This window comes from Ciconia boyciana, chromosome 7 (assembly GCF_034638445.1).
Source record: "Ciconia boyciana chromosome 7, ASM3463844v1, whole genome shotgun sequence".
In the NCBI taxonomy this organism is placed as follows: Eukaryota; Metazoa; Chordata; class Aves; order Ciconiiformes; family Ciconiidae; genus Ciconia; species Ciconia boyciana.
Window position 1 is genome coordinate 26,619,604 of NC_132940.1, and position 27,093 is coordinate 26,646,696.

The following is a 27,093-nucleotide window of genomic DNA, read 5'->3' on the forward strand; positions in this document are numbered from 1 at the left end:
GTACCTAGGCTAGGATGGACACAGAGCTGTTTCACCCTCCATCAGAGAAAGTCTTGCTCTTGGGACCAGAACTAAGGTATGCATACTGAATTATTATTACAAGATCTTTTAATACAGGCAGAGTATTTCGGAGGAGAGTCTTTCCATATTGTTTTTGTTCATTCTTTCATTGAAAATCTGTTACTGCTCTCAGTAGAAGCAGGACACTGAATTAGAGGAGCCTTTTGCCTAATCCAATATGGATGTTGTCCATTTTTTCTGTGTCAGTCCTTTTAGAAACTTTACCTCTATCCATCCAATTTGAGAATCTTTTTGCCTCTTCTTACCATCTCTCTCTGTCACTGTCATAAAGAGGAAAGAAACAAGATGTGGGTTTGAATTCACAGTCATAGAGGATGAATATGAAGCTGGATCTTCCATATCTCCAGTAGCAATCTAACCAGAAATGATTACTTCCTTCAAAAAGGAGCAAATAATAAAGATAAAAAGTGGTGCTTCCATAGTAGATAGAAGCACCTGATCTCAGGGTTTTGAAAGACTGAGTTTCCATTTCTTTATTACTATTGGCTTCTCTTAGCCAACCTTCTATGATTCAAGATTTTTTTTTTTAAACAAATCTGATGATTAAAATCCAAGTTTAGCATGTTTAAAATCTCTCAAGTACATAATTAAACAACTTCTATAGCAGTAGTGGTACAATACCAGGCTTTGGAAATTGAATATAATTTTCCATGAGTTACCTGAAAACAAACTTAGGTTCAGGCAGATATCCAAACACAGTCCTAGAACTAGTTTGCATTTTTTAGGTCTTCTTCATATTTATAAGGATTTGTATTACTTGTTATTATTTATGCTAAGAGGATAACTGTGGACTGTGTTTTGTCACTAGGAAATGAAATATATGTATACCTGGTCATAATCAACACCTCTGTCTCCAATTCCTATCCTGATTCTACACTCTGGGTTAGTAGTTTCTTACACACATTTAACAAATGTTCAGATAATGAGTCTTTCAATTGTTAATTCAGTTTGATCAAAGGAGTGTGAGTGTTTTGCATAACAACTGTTACACCCTTATGAGTGCTTCAAAACTACTGCAAGAAACATTAAGCATGATGTTCCAAAGCATAATGTATCGGGTGTATTACATTAGAAGTTTGCATTTGAATTTTCCAGCACAACACATATAATTTCTGAATATTACAAATAGATTACTTAATTATTCTTCCTGAGAAAGGATAGGTATGTAACATTACCTAATTCTGTAATGCCCTGCAGGTGAAGAGTATCTGGTGGTTGAAGTACTGACTGCACGATTCTATTTCCTGAATAGTTACTGACTCCTTGTGTGAGCAGTCCAAAACTTCAGACTCCAGCAGGCTCTTAGCTGCAACGGTATTGACGCACAGAACTTGGAATGTCAAGGTTTACTTTTTTTACCATCAAAGCTCTGGGGCAGACTGAAAGCGTACAAAAATACAGATAGTTCTGTGGACTTACAGCCTGAAGTGTGCACAGACCTTTATATGGAAATACACTGAGCTGAATGCTGCCCACAATGGGACTCTACTTTGCAGTCTCAATGACCAGAGTTGTTTTATTGCAGCTCCACTTCTCATTTCACAAAATGCAGCAGCAGGAGTAGAAAGGTCCTCACTCAGTTTCAACAACTATTTATATACAGTTGGTCATTTCATAATATCCTATTCTGCTTAACAAGATGTTCTGCAATTTTGGGAAGTCACATGGCTTACTAGTGGAAGTTTATTTTTGTAAGTTGAGCTTTTGCAACCATTAGCTGCATATAATGTACTGATCTTTGGGGAAGGAAAATGCTTATATTAGACATTATGGGTAAGCAAAAATGATATTATCAAACACCATCATTTAGGATAAAGATACAATTGGAATACAGAAAAAGGTGACCTTTCCAGCTGAAGAGAAATTCCAAATTCATTTCTGACACGGTGGGATTGCTGTGTAGTGAAAGAAAGAGTTCTGCACCCCTACCTCAGCTTGTATTCAAAGTCCCACAGAACTGAAGAGCTTGATTCAAAGCCTGTCGAAGTAATCTGAGTCTTTCCCTTCACTACTGTGATTCTGAAAAAAAGGGAGAGTGTTGTATGAAAACATATGCCAGTCTCTGAAAAGAAAATAATCTGGAAAAATAGAAAGATTTACATTGGACTGTCGGATGAACTGGCATTAGAGTTGCAAAAATATCTGAGATACCTGTTATAACATTAATTTTGTTCTTGAATATTGAGAAGCCACAGTGTCCAACAGCATCGTTTTCTTTGTCTAGTCAGTGAATACATTTCAGCATGATCTACTGCATTTGTAGGATCATTTGTTACCACCTAAGAACACCAAGTATATTTCTCTACTGACTTACTTTAAGGACAGCATAACAACCTTCACCTTTTTTCCAATCAGCATTTCTCCCTCATTCCTTTCACTGTCTTGTATGCAATTAATCATTTCTATGTCCTGGAATTCAGTTATTCCCACAGCTTTAAAGCCTTCTATATGGAATGAAAAGTGCAAATTGGAACTTCTCATTGTAATTCTTAAATTTGATATATTATACATGACATATTGTACCAGATTCTGTCATTTGAACATTTTGGAAATTGCACATCTACTTAAACTAGTCTTTTTTTTTTTTTTTTTTTTTCCTCTATTTTAATGCTCTTTATGGAAAATTACTTTTCAGAAAATAAATGTTTAGGAATAAAACAGGTTTTATAAAAGACCTGAGAAAGCATCACAGGGCTCGGAAAAAACTGAAGCATTTGGTTTTCAGCAACTTAAAACCTCAGCTTCAGGGTGTTTGGACAGGATAGACATCTTATTATTGGTCAGAGTATTTTCTGATTGTCTCTTCACTCATTTACTTGCTGCAGTTTCTGCTCATCCCTTGTTCTTTTTCTTTGCCTCATCTTCATTATTTACACAAGAATCAGAGGTTCTGTCAGAAAGCATTAGGTTTTTAGGTCATGGGTAGGGTGGTTAGCAACACCTTCACCTTTTGTAGGACCAGACTACACAGCTCAGTAGTGTCTAATAGGAAAAAGATAATTAAAATTCAGAGGACATGTATTATCATTCAGAGGTAAACATACAATATTTCCATATGTATCCGATAACAGTGAATGAAAAAAAATGCCACTTTAATGTCACTCTAGTTATATCAGTATTCAACACAGAGTTTTGTGAAGTATAATTGAACATTTAATGATTCTATGTATACTAATTCTACAAGCACTGAGAACTGCTTTTCCAATAATGTCTAATTTTAAAATGTAGGACAAAACTGTATCTGACTCTACATCAGTGCCCTAGAGAAGACAGAACACCCCACAGAGACAACTTCCAGTATGAAGAACTGTTTGCCTCTGTACAAAGCAGGGCATTCTCCAGATACAACATTAGTCCTAACATCACTTTCATTTCGAGGACTTAAGACTGGCACCAGATTAATATTAACATCTTCGGCAAGTAGTGAGCACCTTTTGCCAATTTCAGGCAAAACCTCTATGCATTTGTCAGGCTTCTACAAGATATTACATGCCTCCCAGAGTGAGACTGAAGTATGAACTGTTCTATAACCAGATTTTATTTTCGTGTAAAGATTGAGGAAGTTTCTTTAAACATCTTGGGTGAACTCTTCCAAATCTTCATTTCCTTAAGCAGATAGTTACAGCCACTATAGTGGTAAAATATGTCTCAAATGCCTGCCCATGTATTTCCTGGAAAGTTAACATGGTCGTCTTCTTCAGTATTTCACCGTATTTGAATTTTACCCATAGATATTTGCTACAGTTGATGGTCTATCAACAATTTTGCTGACTGATGGTTCATTCCAATTCTTCTCATAAAGAAAAAAAAATCTGTGACAGTAGCATCAGAAAATTTTAAAATAATACAAACAGCAATTGGCAGTACAGAACAATCAAATAATCATAATTTAATTTGTAATTTGTTCTAACATCACTGTTCTGTGGTAGGATATGTAGAAACTTTAAAGAGTTTTGGGTGTGATGAACTACTGGGAACACTTACTTAATATGCAGAATTACTATATTTCGGAGTTACTTCAGATGTAACTTCTGTAGTTTATAAGCACTGAGCCTATACCACAGAATCTCAGTGAACCCAATAGAATTAATCCCCATTGATTTCAACATGTTTATTAGCTAGTCCCTGTAGCTAGCTACTTAAAACACAGCAAAGTAATTACAGAAGTTGAAGCTGAAAGTTAAAGTCCAAAGAAAACAATGATGTTAGTTGCTACCTAATCCTGACAACACCTAAGCATCTCTAACTTTTGGCTTCAGCCTCTGGTGCATTATTTTAGACCTCAAGAGGTTGTACCTGTAAACAATAATTTTCTCTGAAAGTAAAAATAAAAATGTAGAAATCAGACATATTTGGCAACACTGACAAATGAAAATACAAACCGATATAAAATAGATTATAAATGATTATAAATAAGGATAGTTAATGTACAGTACTTGCAAATCACTATCCAAATGGTTCTTGTTATGTCCATTTCTATGACATGCTACTGCAGCATGACAAACATCTGACTTAATCTCAGGGGTTATTTCACTCTACAGTATTTATTTCTGTACTGCATGTGGAGATAGGTTATTTACAAATAGTTAGTTTTGGCACATAAAATACTCAAGCAAACAAAGATTCCTGTAATTAGAAAGAAAACTTCCAGTAAAAGGAAGATTGAACTCTCAAAAGTTCAAATGATACCTAAACTAAACATGACTAATCTTCAGAGATTACATGTTACTATCTTTACTTTTTGTTTTTCAAGTGCAGTGGTAGTAGTGGTTAAAATCACACTTCTGTTCTCCATAAGTTTGTAATAAATTTTCTGATACTACTTTTGCTTTAGCAGATCCATGGTTTTGGTTTCTGTGGGTTTTTTTTGGTAATATTAAATCTCCTCTCCATTAAACCAATTTTGTTTTGTTGTAACTGTTCACTTAGATCCACTATGAAAAGACAGCCTTGCTGAATATACAGGAAACCTAAAATTGGTATAGAAGGTGCTGACTTGGGTCCTATATTTTAATTAGGCATTTTCTGTGTATTAATTATTACATTTATTTTCTCCACAAGAACAAGTTGGTGTGAGCATTGCCTTTGCTGAACATTCCTTTCCTGCATGAAATCATTATGTTTGTCCAGGGATGACCAAGTAAATTATTGTTTCTTCATGGGATGAAAGAGAAGGAGGAAGCAAACAAGAACAAGGAGATAAAAATAGCACCATAAAATATCAAAACAGCCAAAAGATGAAGTCCAAGTTACTGCATATTTCATTATGTCAGGAAATACAAGAAAGCAGACAAGAACATATGCTGTCTGTATTGGTACATGTAGTATTTATGCATCTTTTAAAAATAATGCTTACCACTTAATTTACAAGAAAAAAAAGAAGCTGATACTACTATTCATATAAAGAATTAGGTTATATTGAAAGATGTCAGTTAGGTTGTGGGGAATGGAGTAACTAATCCATGTGGACTTGGCTTCATGGACAGCCAATAACTTTCCACTGCACTCTCTATGCAGTGTAATCAGGTAGCCTAAATAGACAGGAACATGCTATAGATGCTGAGTAACATTTCTTTAGAGACACTGGTGGTGAGATTAAAGTATAATATTCTCAGGGAAGGAGTAAAAGAGGTAAAATTTCATTTGGTAATTAGAATCCCATAGAGTTGTCTCTTGAAAGTCAGGTTTTTCTGCAGTTTTATGGTCTCTGGCTCTAGTAAAAACAAAAGGCAGAGCAGCAAAACACCCAGTAAAATTAAGACTTGGTAACCTAATTTTGGATTTTTCATTCCTTTGTTTTCAGAGTTAGGGCTTCAAGTACAATTTGGTAGAACTGCAAACGAGGTGCAAGTAATTTTGGGGAAAGAAATTAATTTGTTCAACAAGTTGTTAGAAGAGTTTAATTTCTGCTTCAGCAAAGAAGAAATAGCTCCCATGTCTTACTGACTTTAATATTGTTAACTGAATGTGAGAAGCTCTGGCTTATGCCCACTGAGTTCAACGAGCAACAGCTTGAATCCACAACATTTTGGATGAGGCACAAAATTATTTTGATGGCTTCAAGGAATAGAAATATATAGGACTATAAGAGAGTACAGCTGATAAAATGAAATCTTGGTCTCACTAAATTCAATGGGAATTTTACTGTTCACTTAGAAAAGGCTGAAATGGTTCACGATATATTAACTTATTTCAGTTAAGCTAAAGTATGATTGGGGGGGCTGGTTATGGAAAGTTCATGAATAATAATAAAGAAAATATCTCCTTCATCAAGATTTGAGTTTTCCTACCAGCAAACTATTAAAATTGATTTTAAGGTTTTACAAAAAGAACAAAAAGTGAAGAAACAATTCTCATTCCTTGAAAATGCAGAATAACCCTAGGGTACCAATTTTTTTTTTACATTTTAATTCATTCTGTCAGATACAAAGGGTAAGATTGATCCTGTTGCATATACAAACACCAAGCAATTTCACAGGCACCAGCAGCAGAAAAAATACATTTCTACCAATTATAAGATCATGCATTATGCTTCAATACAAACCCATCTGCAGATATTTAACACACTTAGTGGAGTGGTGTAACAGTCCTGTTACATGGGAGCCATATCACAAGCTCGGTGTAATTGCTGCTTTCCCGGCCCTTGTGACCTTAATTCCTGAAGTCAAGGTTATATATTTTACAGATGTACCCACAAAAGACAACTAAAGAGAAGAAAATGCACCAGAGGGTGATCAGGAATAATAAAAATGAAGAATTAAAAATCCACCAATATTGTGCTTTTAAAATTATGTATAACTTATGTGAATAACAATATTAAACTAGCTTCTGTTTCCATACTTGGATACCTCTGCAGTATACTCCATTATTTCAAATTAACACTGGAAAAGGATTTAGCTGAAAAACTTCCTTGTCTGAGACCAAAATAAAGCTTCATTAGAATAATTCCTTACAGTCCTTCTTTAATATTTTCAGGGACAAAAATATAATCAGCCTTTTTGTCAAAAAAAAAAGAAAAAAAGAAAAAAAAATAAAAACTTGGAACATAGTGAAATTGTGGAAGATCTAGATTACAACTCCAGTGAAAAATAGGGGACAAATTGGGTAGGAATATAAAAGTATCAGTTCTGACTGAAGTATGAAACTTACGCAAACAACAGGGAAAAAAATCCCACCCTCTTTAGAACATTTTGAGATGTGTGAAAACTACAAATGCTAGAACTGTGAAAAGGAAACTGGGAATTTGATCCATATGTTCTGGAAATGCCACTGCCCACAGCTATATTATTTTTGGAGAACAGAACAGAGAACAGAAGAACAACTGCTAAAGCTGTGATAAACACAGGGTCTCCCTGGTGATGCAAAGATCTTACCATGGCAGATATTAATGAGTGACTATTACCATCTGGATATCACATATGAAGAAATCAGCTTTGGTATATTCTAGAATAATTACTAAATAATACAATATTATTTATCAATTAACTCTAATTCTCTGAGGAGAAATCATTCCACTAACTCCAAGGGGAGAAAACACTATTTGGCATGGTTCACACGTTGATTTTCTTCATATAGGTGGATATAATTTAAAAGCCTGAATTGATCTAAGTAATTCTACTGTATTAGGGAAAGATCATATTTTAAGCTGGGGAAGCTCTTTATCATAGTATATTTTTTTCCCAAAGTGAAATTTTTTTAGAATCTGCAACATATGAAACAACAGTAAGACCTGTGGACAGATTCTGCTACTGCTTCTCAAAACCAAAAGCACATCATGCTGATTACAAGAGAAATAATTACCAATTAACCTGGGCTACCATTTACTTGTTCACAGGAATGTGTGACTGGAAGGAATGAACTTCATTTGTTCTGCTATCAAAAACAACCAAGCCTTTTATTTCTATTCTGTGCTTCTAGTAAGCAGAATCTTCATACCAGTTGGCATCTTCCACTTTCTAGCTGAAGGCTGACCCTGGACACTTATTCCTCTGACAATTCGATAGCCTGCGATTCTCACATTCAGTTTATTCTAGACAGTCAGTACCCATTTGTACCAACATTATCCTTCTAGTATGCAATACGTACTCTCATAACTAGTTCATGCTAGTAACTGTTGCCACAGAAAGGGATAGAAACCAACATAAAGAGTGATAGATTTAAAGAAAGCAGTATGTACATTTTCTTGGCCATACCAGCAATCTCTCCCTGAAAAAGTTAAAAGATGTTTATAAAAAATTCTAAATGGTGGCAACTACATACCATCTGTTTTGTTCTGGTTTAGAAAGGAATTGCATCAATCCATGATGTTCTATATACCACTCCTCCCTCACAACAGCCACTAAGCAAAACCTAGCAACAAAGTTGTGACTCTCATATTGAAATAATAAAAAAATGAGTTTTTTGTATTACAAATGACGTTTGAAAATTATATTAACAACACACTTTTGGTTTGATACTAATTTTTACTCTTCTCTGAAAAAATGTCTTTGCTAAGCAATTTATGAATTCTGAAAATAAATAGTTCTCTGCACATATAATCATCAAACTTGAACTGACCCTAAGTACAGTTTTTATTTTTCGTGTCTTTATTCATTCTTTTCTACATAGTATTTGTGGAATTCAGCATCTGGAACGAGCAGGAAACAGGTTGACTCTCTTTGACTCCCTTTATTTCTGCATAGTGACATTTTCCACTGTGGGCTTTGGGGATGTTACACCCAAGATATGGCCTTCAAAGCTGCTTGTTGTCATTATGATCTGTGTTGCTCTTGTGGTGTTGCCCATACAGGTAAATGTGGATTTTTCTTCTCTTTAGAATTGTTTTTAAAACAAAAGAATAATAACTGAAATCATTTATTGTTACTATTATTATTGCATAGAAAATGTCAGAAAAAATAACCATCTTCTATACCTCCTATTCTGTTGGGTTTTTTTTCTTCCTTTTTCCTTTGTCCGTTCTCCTGTACTCTAGTTTTATACTAAAAACCAGACCACTAATAACAGTTTTCAAGTGCTGGTGAAAGCTTTCTGTTCCTGTCGTGTACCACAGAGCCCTTCCTTCATGCTGAGATACGGGTTTGTTATTAATGGAGCAATTTAAAAAGAAAAACAAAACAAAACAAAACCACCAAAAAACCCCAAAAAACAAAACAGTATCCAGCACTTTCTTTATGTGTATAGCATTTCCTCTGCAGGCTCTCCCTGTTTCTAATCTTGGCTCTCTCCGCTTCCTCTCTTACTTTCACAGCTCAGTGCTAACTTGAAAAAAAATCTCATTAAATCTGCAACTCAAGCAAATTGGGTTCACAGCTGTGTATGTCGGGTACACACACACAGAGTCAACAGCACAGTTCGGAATTTTTGATGCCTACTTAAATTTAGGACTTCTAGCAGTTTCAACAGGAAAAGGCTGATTTATGAAAATCCAAGTATTTCAAGGAGTCAATCAGTTTCATTAAATTTGTACCAAACATTTCCCAGCTCATTAGGTAAGGCTTGATGACAGAAACCCTGAGATTACATGGGAAGCCCTGCCAAGATGTTAACTGTTCCATACTTGGTGATCACCCAGACCTCGTGCCACAAAAACGGAATGCGGGGAGACATTGTGCATGCCTATCAAAGCTTATAGTAGACCTGCTAGACCATGAAGCTCCAAAGTTTCTCACACAGCCATGTTTTCCAGACTCTGCTGCTTTGACAGTGAACTAAAGCTCACTATGAGCAGACAACACAGAAACCTTGGGAGGCTGGAAGCTCAAGCTTTCAGCATTAATTTTCTTGAAATTATTTGAACATTTTAATGATACCTAAATATTTAATGTCTGCATACACAGACATATGCACTAACACAATTATATTCTCACTCAGTGGAAATTTAGTAAAATATATATTCTATTGAAAACTAAAATATGCTTTGTTTAAGAATTTTGGAATTTCCTAGGAAATAGAAATTTCATCTTTCAGGTAGTTCTGATATGCACTTTAGGCATAAGAGCTCTGCATTACCAGTAAATAACCTGGAAATCTACTGCCCTTTCACATAAATTTACCTATTATTAGCTACTTTATTTTATAGCTCTGTAGTGATAATGTAGTGAAAATGTAGTTTTCCATACAAAGAACGTGGGAGGCATTCTCTCCTGAGCTTTTGTCCTGCTATGATATTATTATTCATTATTCATTATTATTCATTATTCATTATTATTCATTATTATAATATTGTTCATATTATTATTTATTCTCAGTTATTATTCATGATTCAGTCTCTCCATCAGTTGAATGTGGATGAGAAGCAGCTATCACACAGATATATAGTTAAATTGAGCTCAGTATTAAATGCATGTTACTTACAAGAAGCTTTGAAATGCTGTTTGTATGTTTTATTACAGATTGTTACAATGGCACTGACTGTTGCAGTATTCTCTTTAGTCTAATGGATTCAGACCAGTAGAGCGAAGTTTACTGTTAGCCTAAATATATTGTTCAGCTGGCAAAGGCAAATTTGCTGTATTAACAGCTGCTGTGTATTTAAATTGTATCTAAATTTATAAGACAGATAAGAAAGTATACAAAAGGTCACCGTCAGAACATTACAAAATCTCTGAGAAGAGTTATTGCCCAAACTAAGTAAAATGGTGCTTCTATCCGAGTATCTATACTCACACTATACACTTAAGTGTGTGAAAATTTAACCTTTCATTTGAGGGAAGCATTTATGTCACACGGCACTGGAAAGAAAGAGCTCAAAGGTATAAAATACATAAAGGAAATGAGGTACAGCCTTCATTCTTTTCTAAAATCTTGAGATTTACTGTAATCTCATGGTATTTTAATGGATTTACCCTGCTGTTTGTGTGTGGTAGAGACTGACTCTACTACCATGTTTTTCAGTCACCCTATTATTCATCTTACCTGCTTACTAGAGAACTTTTTTAAGAAAAAGGCATTGTGGGCCAAGGGCATCTTTTCACAGAGGCATGAGATGAACGATGCAATATTGTTAAGTCATGATACAGTCGTACTGCACATCTGCTTGTCTATATTTCACTGACAATTGGCATCTCTTGCAGTTTGAACAGCTGGCATATTTGTGGATGGAGAGACAAAAGTCTGGTGGTAACTACAGTCGACATAGAGCTCAGACAGAAAAACATGTTGTGCTGTGTGTTAGCTCTCTGAAGATTGACTTACTTATGGATTTCTTAAATGAATTCTATGCTCACCCCAGATTGCAGGTATTTACAGTGAAAAAAAAAGAAAATAAACTCAAAACACTGATTTTTTGCAGCCAGCCTTCTGAAATGGTCTTGAAATTGTAAAACTGAATTTGGGAATAGCTGACTGCATTGGGAATCTATAATTGCAGTAAGAAGCTGAGATACAGTATGGTGACATTCATTTTAAATTGAGGTAAATAGACTAAATAGATAGAATTCTTGTTGAATTATGCCAGTCCTTTCAGAAGCAGATATTTCCACAGATTATTCCTTATATTCTACCCCAAAACAGAAAATAAGTGAAAACGACTCAAGTTATTTTTTCCTGTTGTTTTGGGACTGGATCCAAAACTCCTCACAAGTCAGTGTCTTTTGGTTTTTGCATTTTGCTTTGGTTTTTTTGCCAGTGTTAGGAAGATTAGATCCTTTTGGAATTGTTGAAATTAAGAAATAAATAGACGTACTTTAAAGGAAAAAGACTTTGAAAGATTACACACAAGATATTTTCTTAGTGTACACGTATTCCCTAGCTAATGCAAACAGATATTGTATGACTTGTTTTGATCATATAAAAGCTTATTTATATGAAATAGCAATTTGGATTCATTATCATTAGCTTTGCTACAGACCATTGCTTTTACTAAATCTTTTCTGTGTCTTTTACTAAGTTACCTGTGGTACCATGCTTCATTAACTAGTGCAAAAAAATCACAAAAATACAATCCTCAAATTGCTGAGGAGCAATTTGACAAATCCCAAATCCAAAATATTCCCCAAAATAATTAGCTAGTAAGAGGCATAAGCAAATGCACAAAGAAATCCAGTTCTTCATAGATGCAAACACAAATTGAAATCCAAAATTTAGTTAATTAGCCTGAAGAATGAGTCAGGCTCTGTGATACACTGGAGACAAAGAACAGAAGTCCTCATACTACTTATGTAGCCTAAAAGAGCTTATATACATTCCCTTCACAGTTGCAATGGGAAGCTGGAGGATACAGATGATGCACTGGATCCAATGCACTAAGCTTTCTGCAAAAGTCTGTGTGTGCTAAGGAAGACTTCTGTGACAAGCCTGTCCTAAGCTCCCAGTCTCTCCTCTCACATTCCATTTATCTTTCCTTTTCATATGTACACACATGTATACTTCAGAGCAACCTTACTTTTCCTAACAAGGACTGTCTGTAGCACAGGAAACAGATTGGATCTGCCCATTAATGTAGAGGAAAAAAATTGGGGGAAGACAATTCCATTTTGATTGTTGAAAACTTCCTGTATTTTCTAGCTAGAATGACAGAAATGTAAATTGTCTCTAAAAAAAATTATGCTTATATGGAAACAAAAATGTTTCTAAATGGACTTTAGTTGCAACCCTGGAGTCTTTTGCAAACAGTTGACAACTGTCCAGCCATTTTTATTAAAGAATTCAATATTTTAAACACATCTATTCAAATAACTTTTGTCAATGAAATTTGAGAATTATCCAAGACATTTTTGACATCCTGAGTCTCTGTTGACTCATTCTCTAGCAATAATAAATGATAACATAAAAAAATAACTTGACTATTCCCTCTTATGTTTTTGACAGGACTATTATGTCGTTATTTTGTGTCCTACTGAGATGGATGCTCAGGTCCGAAGGGTGTTACAAATCCCAATGTGGTCCCAAAGAGTTATCTATCTGCAAGGCTCAGCACTAAAAGATCAAGATCTGTTGAGAGCTAAGTAGGCAAATATTGACCAATATTGTTTTTTACTTTTGTTTCACTCCTACTGTTTGATAAGTAAGTTTGACAAACAACAAAAGCTGTGCTAGAAGGAAAAGCATGTGTATTTAGAAAGCAAGGCTCTTTGATATAATTTGTTTTTCTTAATATCTGAAATTTTTCAAGGAACAAATAGTTGTAAGATCTTTCATTTGACCGAATTTTTCTTCCCTGTCTTTTCTGTCTCAGTTTTTAAAGGTATTGAAACAGAGTGCCTGTGATTTCTTCTGAAAAAGCAGCACAGAAAATTCCAAAACTGCCAGTAATGCTAGAATTTTTTTCTGTTCCTTGAGCAAATATGGTAAATGTGGTAGTAGTACTCCTGACCAACTGAAGGGGAAAAAAGCAAACAAAAATAATTATCACCCTTTGAACCCATTGCACTGTTTTGTTTTCTTCCAAAGTTCAGCCTGGTAGTATAAGCAACTACTCAACTATACATACATATACCCTTCTTTCAGGGCCTTCCTCTTACCACATACTTCCACCACTTCTAAAAAATCCTCTCTGCCAGTTAATAGTGAATGACATTAATCAAATCACATCAGTCAAACACAGTTCCTCAACCCCCCCACCATTGCTCAATCACTTGAAGGTGTGAAGGAATTCACAGTGGAATTCATGTAGGAAGATAGTCTCTTTAAACTCTCCAAAGAGAGAGAAAGGTGATTCTTAGCAAATAACTGATTTAACTTATCTGCGTTGCTCTTTAGAAGAACTTATTTAGCAACTAATACTGATGTCTAAAATTAACCCAATACCTGTCTGAGTATTTGTGTTATTCAGCCTTCTTTACCCTAGGGGAGTTATTTCCAAGAATTTAATCTGTGCGAAGTCTAGTAAGCAGTATTATCTTCTCAGATTTCTGCCACTGAAAAAACAACTACTTCTGTTTAAAATTTGAAAATACAAGAAAGCTTTTTTCAGGATTGGAATTTTCTTTTAGAGAGAGGTTCCTTTCTTTGCTTTCTTGCTGATTTCAAGAAGGAATTCATGTGGGGATTTAGCTGGCATTTGTTCTACACATTAGGAGAAGAAAAATTAGGCTATTCCCTAAAGATAATCTTGAATTTTACTTATAATAACCTGGAGGTAGTCAACTGTGGAACTGTGCTTTTTCCTGCAGAACATGTAATTGAATGTACCTGTCATAGAATAATTTTCAACCTCTCTGGAGGGAAGAAGAGTAGTGGGAATTTAATAGAATATTAATATGAAATATAACCCAGTACCTAAGATATTTGCTATATTTCTTTTTAATGAGAACATAATGTCCTGAGAAGATAACAAGGCACATGGTAAACTTCTTCTAATAAATAAAGTAATGGTTACCAACAACAACAACAAAATAATCAAGTTTCTCATTATCAAAATTTATACATATATTATACGTGAAATGCAATGTCAAAATAACATGACAAAGGTCACACCAAAAAGTAAAGGAATACCAAAAGTTGGCTGACTGCATAAGTAGTAAATAGTCAGTTAACTAAAGTCTGTATTTTTCTTTATATGCCCTAGTACCCAATTTGACTTTACAAAAATTATATTCGTTCTTGCTTCCTACCTTTGAGAGCTTCACTTTGCAAATTTTTTGTGTTCTCTGAACAGTGTTCGTGTGCCCAGCTTTAACAAAAAACAGAACAAATTCTGTCATGAGGCATCACACTGATAAGTATATTGTTCATCAGCATGACTGGAAACTTCATAGCTACTTCAACATTTGAAACAACACACTAACTGATCAAAACAGCTCTAATTCTCCATGCAGACTAGCACTAGAAAGTGAATAACACTACCATGCTTGATTTTTTTCCCCTACAGCTTTCTCCCATGTTCTGTCATGACCTCAAATATTTTTTCTCTCTCCTTCCACTTTCTTTAGTGAACCATCACAAATTGTAATCCTCTTCATGTCCGATCTTTTTCTTTACCTTATACTTTTTCCTTTCACAAATGTCTCTTCAATATATAAAGCCCCTTTAATTTCTGCCATCCTCAAGCAGTGGAACTATTGGGGTTTTTGTCTCAGATTCAGTTTTGTGGCATATAAAAATGGTGTAACTGACAAAGGTTTTTCAGTTGTTATGACATTAATAACACTTCTCTCATAAGGATACTCTGGGTTCTAATAAATGTTTTTAACATAGATGCTACTAGTGTTTCTGTTGTCTAAATTCATGACATTCATAGATGTTCATCTCAGGTTATTATCCTTGTCATCTGTGGCTGAAGTGATTCAAGAAGTTACAAAAAACATTAGGGAAAGAGGTGAATATGTTCACATGAGGTTTCATTTCCTTATGAAATCTGCTATATATACTGTCAATCCCAGTTACCTCATCAGCTCTCATTGAAATCTCATCTAATTTCACTGAATTTTCTTTCCTACAACCTTGTTAAAGACCTTATCTTCCCAATTCTGTTCCCATGCTTAGCTGAAACTACTCATGCAGCTCCTGTGATTTCTTCCTAATAGCACTCAGAAGTCGCCTCCTGTCCTCACTTCTTCTCTACATCAGCTGCATTTGACATTACTATTTCGGATATATTGATTTGCCTTTGTTACAATGATTTTTCCATTTCAAGTACTTTAATCTTTTGAGGCTTCCCCTGTTTTCCTACTGCTAGGTGTCTATGGGGAATCTACAATGACCTGACTTTATCCTTCTCTCTTCTTTATACTTTTTCTGAATGAACTCACACAAAACACACAAATATAATTACTATTTCTATAGTCAAAACCTGAAAGGTTGGCCAAGCTATCTTGACATCTCATTATGGATATCTAGTTCATCAAGTTTAGTTGCAGACAGTTGTAAATAGATCTTAATTTTTGCTAACAAAATAAAACCAGTATCCTACTGTGGACCATAAGCTTGGAATCATATCGTAGAGCATCCTATGTAGACTGAGCCTGCATCTTGCAAGTGTTTTCTCACACAAGCTCTCATTTTTGTCCCACTTAAAACTATATTTGTGTTCTTGATATATATCATCTCAACTCCCTGAACCCTTGTTTCAGAACGCTCTGGAAATATTATTTATGTAGTACATCACTTTGCCTCATTGCAGTCCTTCCCTGGCTTGCCCTTCTTTATTGCATCAAGGAGTGACCCCTTATTCTCACTTAGCCTGCAAGTCCCAGTTCTTACTGAGAGGTAATGTTCTGATAAGTCTATATTGCTATTCTCTTTCACACATACAACAGATTAACATACAAGTCCCATTGTGACTTTACCCATGCTGTACCTTCAATCTAGGATGAATTTCTCCAAAACATCTGTAAAGTAATCCCAGTATTCTTCATCACATCCTCTCTTCAGTCAGTTCACTGCTCTGATATCTAGTGAGACCACCGCCTACCATGATAATTTTTATATTCAGGTATAGTCACACTGTTTCTTCCTGTTTCCCATGTTTGCATATACTTTTGTTGTCCATTGTCATGTCACTTAGAGCTTATATGGCAAGGAATGTCTTTTTGTTCTGCGTTTGTACAGTACCTAAAAAAATGGTCTCTCAGTCTAAGCCTAAGGTCCCAATGGCCTAAACTGTTACTAACAACCACCAATTCAATTTTCTAGCAGCAGAGAAACCAAAGATTTAGGAATCTCAGGTCCCATTCCAGACTCCAGAATGGAGTTGCTGTAATGAGCAGTGAATTGCCTGTTCATTTTCCCCAGCTCCTGCCTCACTTTTCCCCTTCCCAGGAAACCCATTCTGATCATCCTTTTTCTCTTTGCCCAGAAAGTCCTGTCTTCCCAAGGAAGTCAACCAAGTCCCTATTCCTTTACTTCCGTGTACCAGTAAGTGAAGTAGGATTCACTGGAGAAGGTTATCAAAATCTGAGGCAAAAGAGGAAAAGCAAACTTTGATGAAACCTTCAGTCAGACAGTTTTTCTCCACACTTCCACCACCACTCTTTCTTACATGACCAGTTCTACCCACTAGAGAACAATTAGGCATTAAAAGTTCTCAAAGAGACCATGAACTGAAAACAGTTAATTCATTTAATGCCTACATACACAGAAATGTTTGTTATTTATCCCTAACGCATTATTCTACTACATCTACCCATCTTTCTGCTATCACTAGGCAAGACAAGTCTATATAAAGTTATCTGCCCCCTCTCATTCATTCTTATCAATAATAACTTGTACATACCATACCCTTACACACTATGCAGACTGGTGCTATTTATTCACCTTTTGTACTCACGGCAGATAAATATTTATTTTGCAAATTAAGTGTGTTTGAGGCCACCCTGCTTTTATTACTTTGGCACAGCTTCTACTGGCACCAGGGAAAGAAAGTTTCCCAGAACCTAGTCGGGAAGTACTGGTACACCGTGAGTTAGAGCACAAGGTGACTGCTGCTGACATTCAGATAATGCATGAGAACAGGTAGACTAAACTTTCTCTGTATTCTGTTTCTGTAAGCCTACAAGACTATGAACTGTGAAACACAAGTCCACATAAGTATTTTGTTGGTATGTAATGGGTTTGTCTCCCCTCTTCTAGAATGGATGATGCTGAAGCTTGTTTCATTCTGAGTAGCCGCTGCGAGGTGGACCGGACAGCAGCTGTAAGTTTTGAAGAAATAAGTAAGAAGGAATGTGTGTGCTGTTTGTACTGTTACTGCCCTTATTCCCTCCCAGGGACTGAGACTTCTTCTGTGAAGAGAAGATTAAAATTAGCTGATTTACACAGAGATTTTGCATGTGGGATGAACTTCCTGTCTCATTTAAGATAACAAAAAGGTTTCTATTGGATTCTATAATGCCAGGATTTCACAAATTTATGAAACATGATTTAATGGCTCATTTCACATAACATATCTACTTCTGCTTTTTTAGAAAATAAATTACATGACCTACCTACCAAAGAATTTAGGATTTTACAGCACATTTTAGTTATACATTGAATTTTTTTTTTTTTAATGTAAGAATTTATACATTCTTACAGGACTTTAAAAAAATAAAAAATACTATTATAATAATACAGTACTTTCAAAAAACAATTTTCGTGCTGAATAAAGTAAATTTGTATGAGTTCTCTCCTTTTTTATGGAACAATGGCAGAATACCATATAAGCACTATGATGGTACCTTATACATATATTGATACTTGGTCATTAATCACTCCAAAGGGTGGTACTCTGTCAAAAAAAGTTTTATTCAAATTACCTGGACTAATATCAGTGTTTGCTCTAGATATCCAATTCAAAGAGTTTTATTTATTAAATCAGAAAAGAGACACATATCAACTGACTGGTAAGTCCATTGAGAACTATTGAAGTATTGAAAGTTCACTACTAACAAAGTAAAGATTGAATTCAACTTTATAAATTAATTTGTGACTAATACCAGATAATCAGTATATATGAGAGTATTTGACCATTTTTCATATTGGCCAATTTTAAATGTGAAAAATGGCAAGACTTTAAATAAGTTACTATGGTTTTGCTCATGCTACTAGTTATGAGCAGTCAGGTAAGTTACTGTCCACAAAGGAAGACTGCTAATACAAGCCTCTACACAGCGCAACTGTGATAAAAGAATAAACCTATTTTAATGTGAACTAGAACGCTTCAAACTAATGACATTACCTACTGATCACAAATATCCAGGAAAAAAGTCCACTGAGGAAGGATTTATGAACAGAACTTTACATTTTTCACCATGAGCTGCATGCTAAATTATTGCACACTTGCCTCTATTCAGTTTGATCTTGAACTCCAAAGGAAGATCAGAATAAGTCTGAATATTCACAAAGTTAAATTAAGATGCTTACAAATTGCCTAATAAGATCAAACTAGTGTTTATATTTCAGTGATTATGTTTTAAGCTATCTCAATTAGAAAATACTGTTTTGCTGCTACATTATAAGAAATAGCAATTATTTTTCTAAATATTAAAAATAGATACAGTAAAACATGGGAAACGAGGGCTTTGCATTATGTATGTAGTATTTCTTAATATATTCTCTATCACTTGCTACAATTACCTCATCTACCATCAAAACTTAGTTGTTTCCATACCTACACATATGGCTTACCAGAGAAGAACAAAAAAAGCAACATAAGCTGAAGCTACCAAGAAGAAAGGATTATTTCCTTGCTAGGCAAATGAACCTCCAGAAGCAAATTTTATCAAAAATAACTTAATTTTTTGTAGACCATCAGCATGCTGTAAAAAATATTTTATTCAAAACTAAAGACCCTGTGCTGGACCCATCACTTGCAGAAAGCCACTGAACTCCTTGAGAACTAAATCTGTGCTCCTACTATAACATTCAAACTTGCTGAACTAAGAGCTTTCAACTTGATTAATCAGCAATAGACTCCTGAAAACACACTAGCGAAAGCCACTGAATTGGCAGCAAGTAATCCTGGAGTAGTCAAGTAAGGCAAGCACTCAGAATGTACTGTTTGGAAGTGACAGAAGTGCTAGGGTATGTAAGGATAAGAACAAGCAGCAGTTCTTGCAAATACCTGGGAAAATATCGGTTACTTCTGTGAGACTGAAAAATATAAAAAAAGCTGAACTGCCTTGGCTAAATTAGTCATGAAGTTCAGAATAAATCAGCGACAACTCATTTCACAAAATATACTTGACAGTTGTGAACTGGCTAGAAATGAGAAATCCCATACAAGCAGAGCATGTGATTTACATTGCACTTGGTAGGTTTATGCAGCTTTAAGGACAGCTGCACCAACACAGGATTCTCTTAGAGGTAAGCTGTTCATCTCTGCTCATAACCTCTCCAGAATTTATAGAAAGAAAGGACAATTTTCAACTCTGCTGAACTGTCCTACAGGGCAGACAGGGGACTCTACATGGAGCTTCCATCCATTCTGGCCAGCACATCTAGTTTTGGTTACAGAGTTGTGGCCAGCTACAACTCTCTCCAGGCAGTCTTTCTGCCCTCAGGGACAGTGTGCCCCAGGAAACACCAAAATGGTACCTGGCACATTTCAGTTTCCAGTACAGACTCTTATCAAATCTCATTTATCATTGTGTCTGGAGCATACAAACAGGCAAATCTTACCAGGCAAATACAAACACAATCCTGTTACCTTCCTCTGTGACAGAATACCCTGTTGGGTGACTGGCTGGATAGTCATAATGGCACAGTATCTCAACTGTAGCAGTGATGCTCTGAGGGTCAATGTCTTCTGAAGTTTTTAAACAAGATGTCACCTCTCTCTCTGTTTTTGTTGCTCAGATTTCCTTTTCGCAGGCAATGCAATTATTTATACTGCAAGTAGAAAACAGAACAACCGTTTCCTTTTTTTTATTTTGTTTTATTTTACTGCCCCCTAGAGCTCTGAAATGAAATGGATTTAATTTCCTACACTGTTCCAGCTCTAGTCACTACTGAGAACTTCAGTCATGCAGTACATAAGATTACAGTTTGTCACTGGGCTGAAAGAAGTTCAGTTGTCATCCCAGTATCAATCTTTATAAATACAACTGATTTTTCACCCTGCTGTGCTTGAGCAGCTGACAAACTGTTAGGACTGTCTTGGATCCTCTCCTACATCTGACAGCTGTCAAAATAGAAGTTAACAGATGCATTAAGGAGATTCCCGACCAGAACAGCTGTTGTTACTCATGTGATTTTTCAAAGTGCATGAGAGTTTTTATCTCCCCAGCTACAGTCCTCAGCAGAGGATCCACTCATTTGCCATGGATACCTCTGGCTGTTCACTGCTTGCTATTTCGTTAGTTAATAAGTTTTAGTGCTAAAGTCTGTGTTGCTTCTGATCCATGGATCTCCACTATAGCTCAGAAGAAAAAGTACAGTAACAGGTGACATGCAGTTACTTCATAAAAATTGTCAGTTGCTTCCTTTTTCACTTGGAGGAGTAGGAACTTCAACACTCAGACCAAGAATTTGTCAGCTTTCCAAAATCTCCTACCAGAAACTTTCTCTTCTCTGGCAAGACAAAGCTCTGCCAAATCTTATTCTATCAAATGCTATTTTGACATCTCAGACCAAGATGTAAGCTGCTCATCTGCTATAGCAAGCAGGACAGACATCTGTTTCTCTTCTGGAGGATGCAAGTCTTAAAGAGAGTTCAAATTGTACTTAAGTCTGGATGACAATTTTTTTATTTGATTGGTACAGTATATAGAACAGTAGTCTGTGCCACGCCACAAAGTTAGCCAGTGACTTCAATGGGCTGCCTACATCAAATTGCTCCACAAAACTAAGGTGCCTGAAAACAATGCATCTGCTGTTTTAACCTGAGGAGGAGTGGGAAGAGAAGTCTCTTTTGAATTAGCCTATAGATAACTCATTAATAGGCTATATAAATATGTGAAAGACCACTTCTACTGCTGACAGCTTTGTTCTGATGCTTTCTGAAAATTCAGAGATGGTTGAGTTCAAGCTTGCACCTTTTTTTTCCCCTTCCATTAATCAAATTGTGTGACACTACTATACTGGTAATCTAAGTTACACTGCCTTAATAGCATCATAAGATGGATGCATTGCATAGGAAGATATAACTAATTTATGAAGTTATGTGTGGCAAGAAAAAAATTAAATTAACAGAACTATTTTAAAATATATATCAAATCAAGGTCTTGCTGTGAGTTCTGATGATTTAAATTCCTGTTACACGCACTTTAAAACTTACAGCTTTTGATACATAAACTTAAATATCACCTCTATATTAATCACTATCAGTATCAGTGGGAATTTTTGATCACTGACTGCAATTCATTGCATGGAAAGCACACAGAAGATAATTTTTTTTTCCCTCATCTCCCAAAGAAGCATATATTTTATAATGTGAATAGAAGCATAATTTTGTTTTGGTTACCTCAGTTTATACTATGTAACTATAAGTGCTTACCTGTATTTTCATTTCTCTCCCCTGGAGTGCTTCTCCAGAGTGGAATTCGGGAGAGTAACTGAGCAAAAAAACCATGGAAACCCAAATAGCCAGCTTTTGTACACAAACACATGTATATACCAAGTGAAAAAAGAGAAAATGAAACAATAATGCAATGTTATTATATTAACATTACATACACACTGAGTTGATCTTATGAAACTATATAGGGCATTTAAGTATCCATTTAATATATATTACATATTTGTAGACTGCTTCTTCAAAAAAGAATAAGCAAATCGAAAGCAATGCATATTTTGCAGTGTTAAAACTGCAAATGTGCCAAATAATCATCAAGAGATTTTAATTTTAAGGAATCTTTCCCTTTCCTATACAATTATCTAAAAATATTTTATGTTGAGATTCATACTTTTAGTTTTACAACACTCACTTCTACGGGTCTAGGTTTGTTCGTTTTTTTAATAAAATGGTGTTATTTGAATCATTTTAATAAGCATTCTTCATTCTTATTTTTAACAATTCTTGCACCTTCTAACAAAACCAGGCTTTTTAGACAAAATAATAATTAAAAAAAACTCAAAGAAAATATCTAACATTGAGAAGAAAAGAGAAAGAGTAAACTTAGTCTGAAATGTACAACCCAAATTGTATTTACTAGTACAGTTTTGGTTTATCACAGTAAATTTAATCTTAGCTCATGTATGTAATACTCAAGAATGAAAAAAGTAACCTAAATTTAATTGAATATAAGCTATATCTCTGCATGTGGCATACAGGAAACAACCTTTTCTCACCATTTTTGCAAGCCAATGTGGTCTGTGAATGATTGCTATAGAAAGGAAGGGAGGAAACTGGTAATGTCAAACCCTGTGCAATGAAGCCACACCATCACTGCAAGTGACTCTGAATGTGTTTCCCTGACACCTTTTGCATAAAAGGATTAGGTAAACGTCAACACCACCACAGGTTTTTCAAATCTGTCCCAAATCCACTCCCAAACCTCTTACTCCTCCTATAGTATATCTGTATGACCACCATCTATCCCATTACCCAGCCATTTGCTACTTCTAAGGTGTTTTGGCATTTCATTCCCTTAAGACAAAACAGCAAAAACCCCTAAATTTAAAAAAAAACCAAACACACCACCTTAAGGAGTATAAGTTGCCATATGCTATAGAAGAAATGAAGAAAAAGTGACTGCCTACAAGGAAAACTTGTAGCAGCGTACATCCAAGTTCTGAAATCTCCTGAATGGGCACAGCAATCTTACATCTATGAAACTGTTAAAAAGAAAAATGTGAAATAATGTATTTTACCATCCTCAAAAGGTCTTCCTCTTACGGCTCCATTCTAGTATTTCTAGTAGAAAAATAGTAGAATTTCTAGTAGAAAAAGTACTTGCTAACATCTCAATTGACATTAAAATATTATAGTTTGAATATGTCAATTACGCTCTGTTCCAGGCAGATATTTTCCCTTGTGTTCATGAGTCTGAAAGCTTTTCTTATTGCTGATGCTGCAAACATAATGAATCATTCTTTCTATTTTATCTTTTAATACCACTGATTTCATGACTAGGCAAGGCATTTCAACCCAAGTATTGCTGCCTACATGCAGCTCTCAAATATTCCTTTTAAGTTCTGAAAATAAAAACTGATGGCTGATACACTGAAATTAGCCATATTTCATGAAATTCAATATATGAATGTATTATCACATACTTTACTTCTATGGGATAGCAGTATTCATCCTGCAGTTAACTTACTCTTGACACTTGGTAAGAAGTACAAAAACTAACAGGCTGGGAAATCTCTTGGAATCCTTTGGTCAGTAGCTGGCTAAATTCTGATGTCCGTTATGCCAATGTTTCAGTTGCACAAAAATGTAGACCTGTTTTCAATTCAGCTGATATTTTTTAGAATTATCCACAATTTTAAACTCTTAATTCCTGATGTCCTCATTTAATGTCATTTAAATTCTGAGTGTCTCTGGAAGGACCTATCTAATGCATCACTCTTGATTAATTAGACATGACTCATCACTACTATCTAAGTTTTCACACAGTTCTTCCACGTCCAAATGCCACCCCTTCCAAATTATACAATCACCAACACTTGCAGAAAGATAGGAGAGGGACAAAATACCGTATTAGTAGATTTCTAGAAACAAACCCTCTATTCTGCACTCCAACAAATAGAGTATATTATACTGGGATAATGGAGGTTGGAAGGAAGCTCAGGAGGCCTCTAGTCTGACAGGAGTAAGTTATGAACACAGACCATGTTGCTCAGGGCTTTATCTAGGTTGGTGTGAAAGTGTCCAAGGGTGGAGACAGCATAGCCTTTCTGTAGAACCTGTTCCACTGCCTGACTGTCTTCATGGGAAAAAGGTTTCTCCTTATATCCAGCCTGAATCTCTCTTTTGAACTTACCTCCATTGTCTCTTGTCTTCCAGCCACTCATCACTGTGCAGGGCCTGGCTCCATCTGCTCAATAACCATCCTGTAGATACTGGGGATTGCTGTTAGGTCCCCCTGAAGCCACCTCTTCTGCAGGCTGAACAAGCTCCATTCCCTCAGCCTCTCCTCACAGGGCTTCTCCTTCTGCCCCTGACCATCTTGATGGCCCTCTGCTGAACTCAGTCCAGCGTATACATGTCTTTGCTGTATTGAGGGCCTGCAAACTGGATGCAGTGTCTAGATTCAGTCTAACTTGTGCTGAGTAGGGGGGGGAAATCACTGTCCTCTATCTACTGGCTGTGCTCCCGTTAAAACAGCCCAGGATGCTGTCAGCCTCCTCTGCTGCCAGGGCGCACCGCCAGCCCATGCTCAGCTTGCTCTCTGCCAGGACCCCCAGGTCTTTTCCGGCAGAGCTGCTGCCTAGCCAGTCAGCCCCCGGCCTGTGCCAATGCAGGTGGTTGCTCAGGCCCAGAGACAGGACTGTGCTTGTGCCCTTGCTGAATTTCATGAGGTTCTTGTCAGCCCATTCCTCCCTCTTGTCTTGGTCCATCTGAATGGCAGTCCTGACCTCAAGTGTTTTGACTGTTCCCTCCAGTTTGGTATTGTCTGCAAACCTGCTGAGTGTGCACTCTTTCACCTCCTCCAAGTCATGGATAAAGAGGTTTAGCAGAACAGGTTCCAGTGCAGATTCCTGTGACACTCCACTTGTCCCAGGTCTCTGGATAGAGTACATGCCATTTACCACTGCCTTAAGACTCCAGTCATCTAACCAGCATTTTACCCATATAGTTTTCCACTCATCCAGACTGTAATGTCTGAACATGGAAATGAGAATACAGTCTGAGACATAGCATTCATGTGCCCAGAGGTTTAGCTCCCTAGATCATCCTTTTGTTTGAAGATGGGTGAAACTATTAATTTTTCTGCCGTTGTTTGAGCTCTCCCCCAGTCTCCACAAGCTTTCAAAGATAAAGCAACTGCACAAGGACATTGGGCTGCTCTCTCTGCACCCATCTGATCCTGTGGGCTCATATGGGTTGAGTTCTCTGGAGCAATCCCTGTCTAAAATCAGCCATTGCTGGTGATTCTCCTCCTGCTTGAAGCCTGCCTCAAAGCAGAGGCCTGAGAGACCCTGTTGGTGAACACTGAGAGTACCTCAGCCTTGTCTATGTCTGCAGAATTACTGGATGGTCTGTGTATGTGTATATATATTTATGTATTCAAATATATGTAATATACATAATATGTAATATTACTTACATAACATTTACATAAACATCCACACCAGCTGGTGTTATATAGTCTTAAAATGAGTTTTCTTCAATGGAGTCAGTCTGATAAGAGGTTATTTTTCTTATGTAACAGGGTTATTTGTATTTCGTTGTCATCACCTCATACTCTTTATTCTAGGACCATCAAACCATTTTAAGAGCATGGGCAGTTAAAGACTTTGCTCCAAATTGTCCTTTGTATGTCCAGATATTGAAACCTGAGAATAAATTCCACATCAAGTTTGCAGGTAAGTGTAGGATTTCAGCCATTTGAAACACTTGTTAGTATTTGGCAGTTTGTTTCATAATCGCACAAGCAGAGTGAGATTCCCTAGGCGTATTTACTGGTTAGAAGCAGATTAAGAGTGCAGTATTGTAAAATAACATGGGCTGTATATATCCTATGAATAGTAAAATGTCATGTTTTACATTAAAGTCTTATTTATAAGCACTTTTAAGGATTATTACTCTTTTATGTTATGTAACATACATAATAGAATTATTTGATACATAACACATTGTTACTCCTTAATTATAGATCCAGGCAGGTTTCCAGCTTACTATATCCATGTCTTTAAATAATTTCTGTCTACTAAACCATACTGTTACTAAGGGGTATATGAGAAGATCTGCTCAGAAAAGACCAAATTTTATCCAAACAACAATTGAAAAATAAAAATCTTCCCATTGGACTGTTTTTTTCTAAGGGGTATGAAAAACATTATTTTACTTACTTTCAAATATTTTGGAGAGAGACATATAATTTAATTCTATATCCCGTAAAATGCATGCCTTAGGATCTATAACATAAAATGCAAAATGATGTTAAGAAATACAAACAAATCCTCTCTTATAAGAAGAGATTACCAGCTTTAATTTGACAAACTGTTTCTCTGCACTATGTAGGTAGGTCTCTGTCTCTCTGTCTATATTTAAACACACACATACCTATGTATATATGTACATACAGACATATATATGCCCATGTGCAAAAACATGCAAATACTTGCTGATTCATGCAAAAAATACATGCAAATTTGCTGATTCTAGTACCCGCTGTCACAGGACCTGACTGATGTCCGAGACCTGAGGAGTGGGAGAGCTGTCACCCGGCTTTCTCTCTGCTCACTTTAGAAGAGAAGACATCAGATAGAGTTCTGTATGACCCTCACCACAGCTCCACAGTAAGAGTCCTGAACATAAATATAAAACATGGTAACATTATAGGCAAGCTATAATCTGTCAAATAATTGGAGAAATGAGCAAGTTATTTTTGACCTGATCTGTGTTTAATACAAGAACTTAAATCCAGCCAAGAGGCGAAACCCATAGTACCTCTATTCATGTTTCAAATGGCTACAATATTTCTAATCATGGTAGTTAGATCACTGAAGAATCTTTCACCTGGTGTTCTCAAAGTACCTCTGAGA

General features: G+C 35.9%; 1 protein-coding gene across 1 annotated transcript in view; it reads left to right on the top strand.

The window, feature by feature from the left end:
- KCNT2 (potassium sodium-activated channel subfamily T member 2) overlaps window positions 1-27,093 on the top strand; it is a 164,186-nt gene that overhangs the window by 71,912 nt on the left and 65,181 nt on the right. The window contains exons 9-13 of the mRNA XM_072867072.1: window positions 8,689-8,869; window positions 11,154-11,318; window positions 12,889-13,025; window positions 17,590-17,653; window positions 25,803-25,911. Coding sequence (XP_072723173.1) covers window positions 8,689-8,869; window positions 11,154-11,318; window positions 12,889-13,025; window positions 17,590-17,653; window positions 25,803-25,911 — 656 coding nt within the window. The remainder of the gene's footprint in view (window positions 1-8,688; window positions 8,870-11,153; window positions 11,319-12,888; window positions 13,026-17,589; window positions 17,654-25,802; window positions 25,912-27,093) is intronic.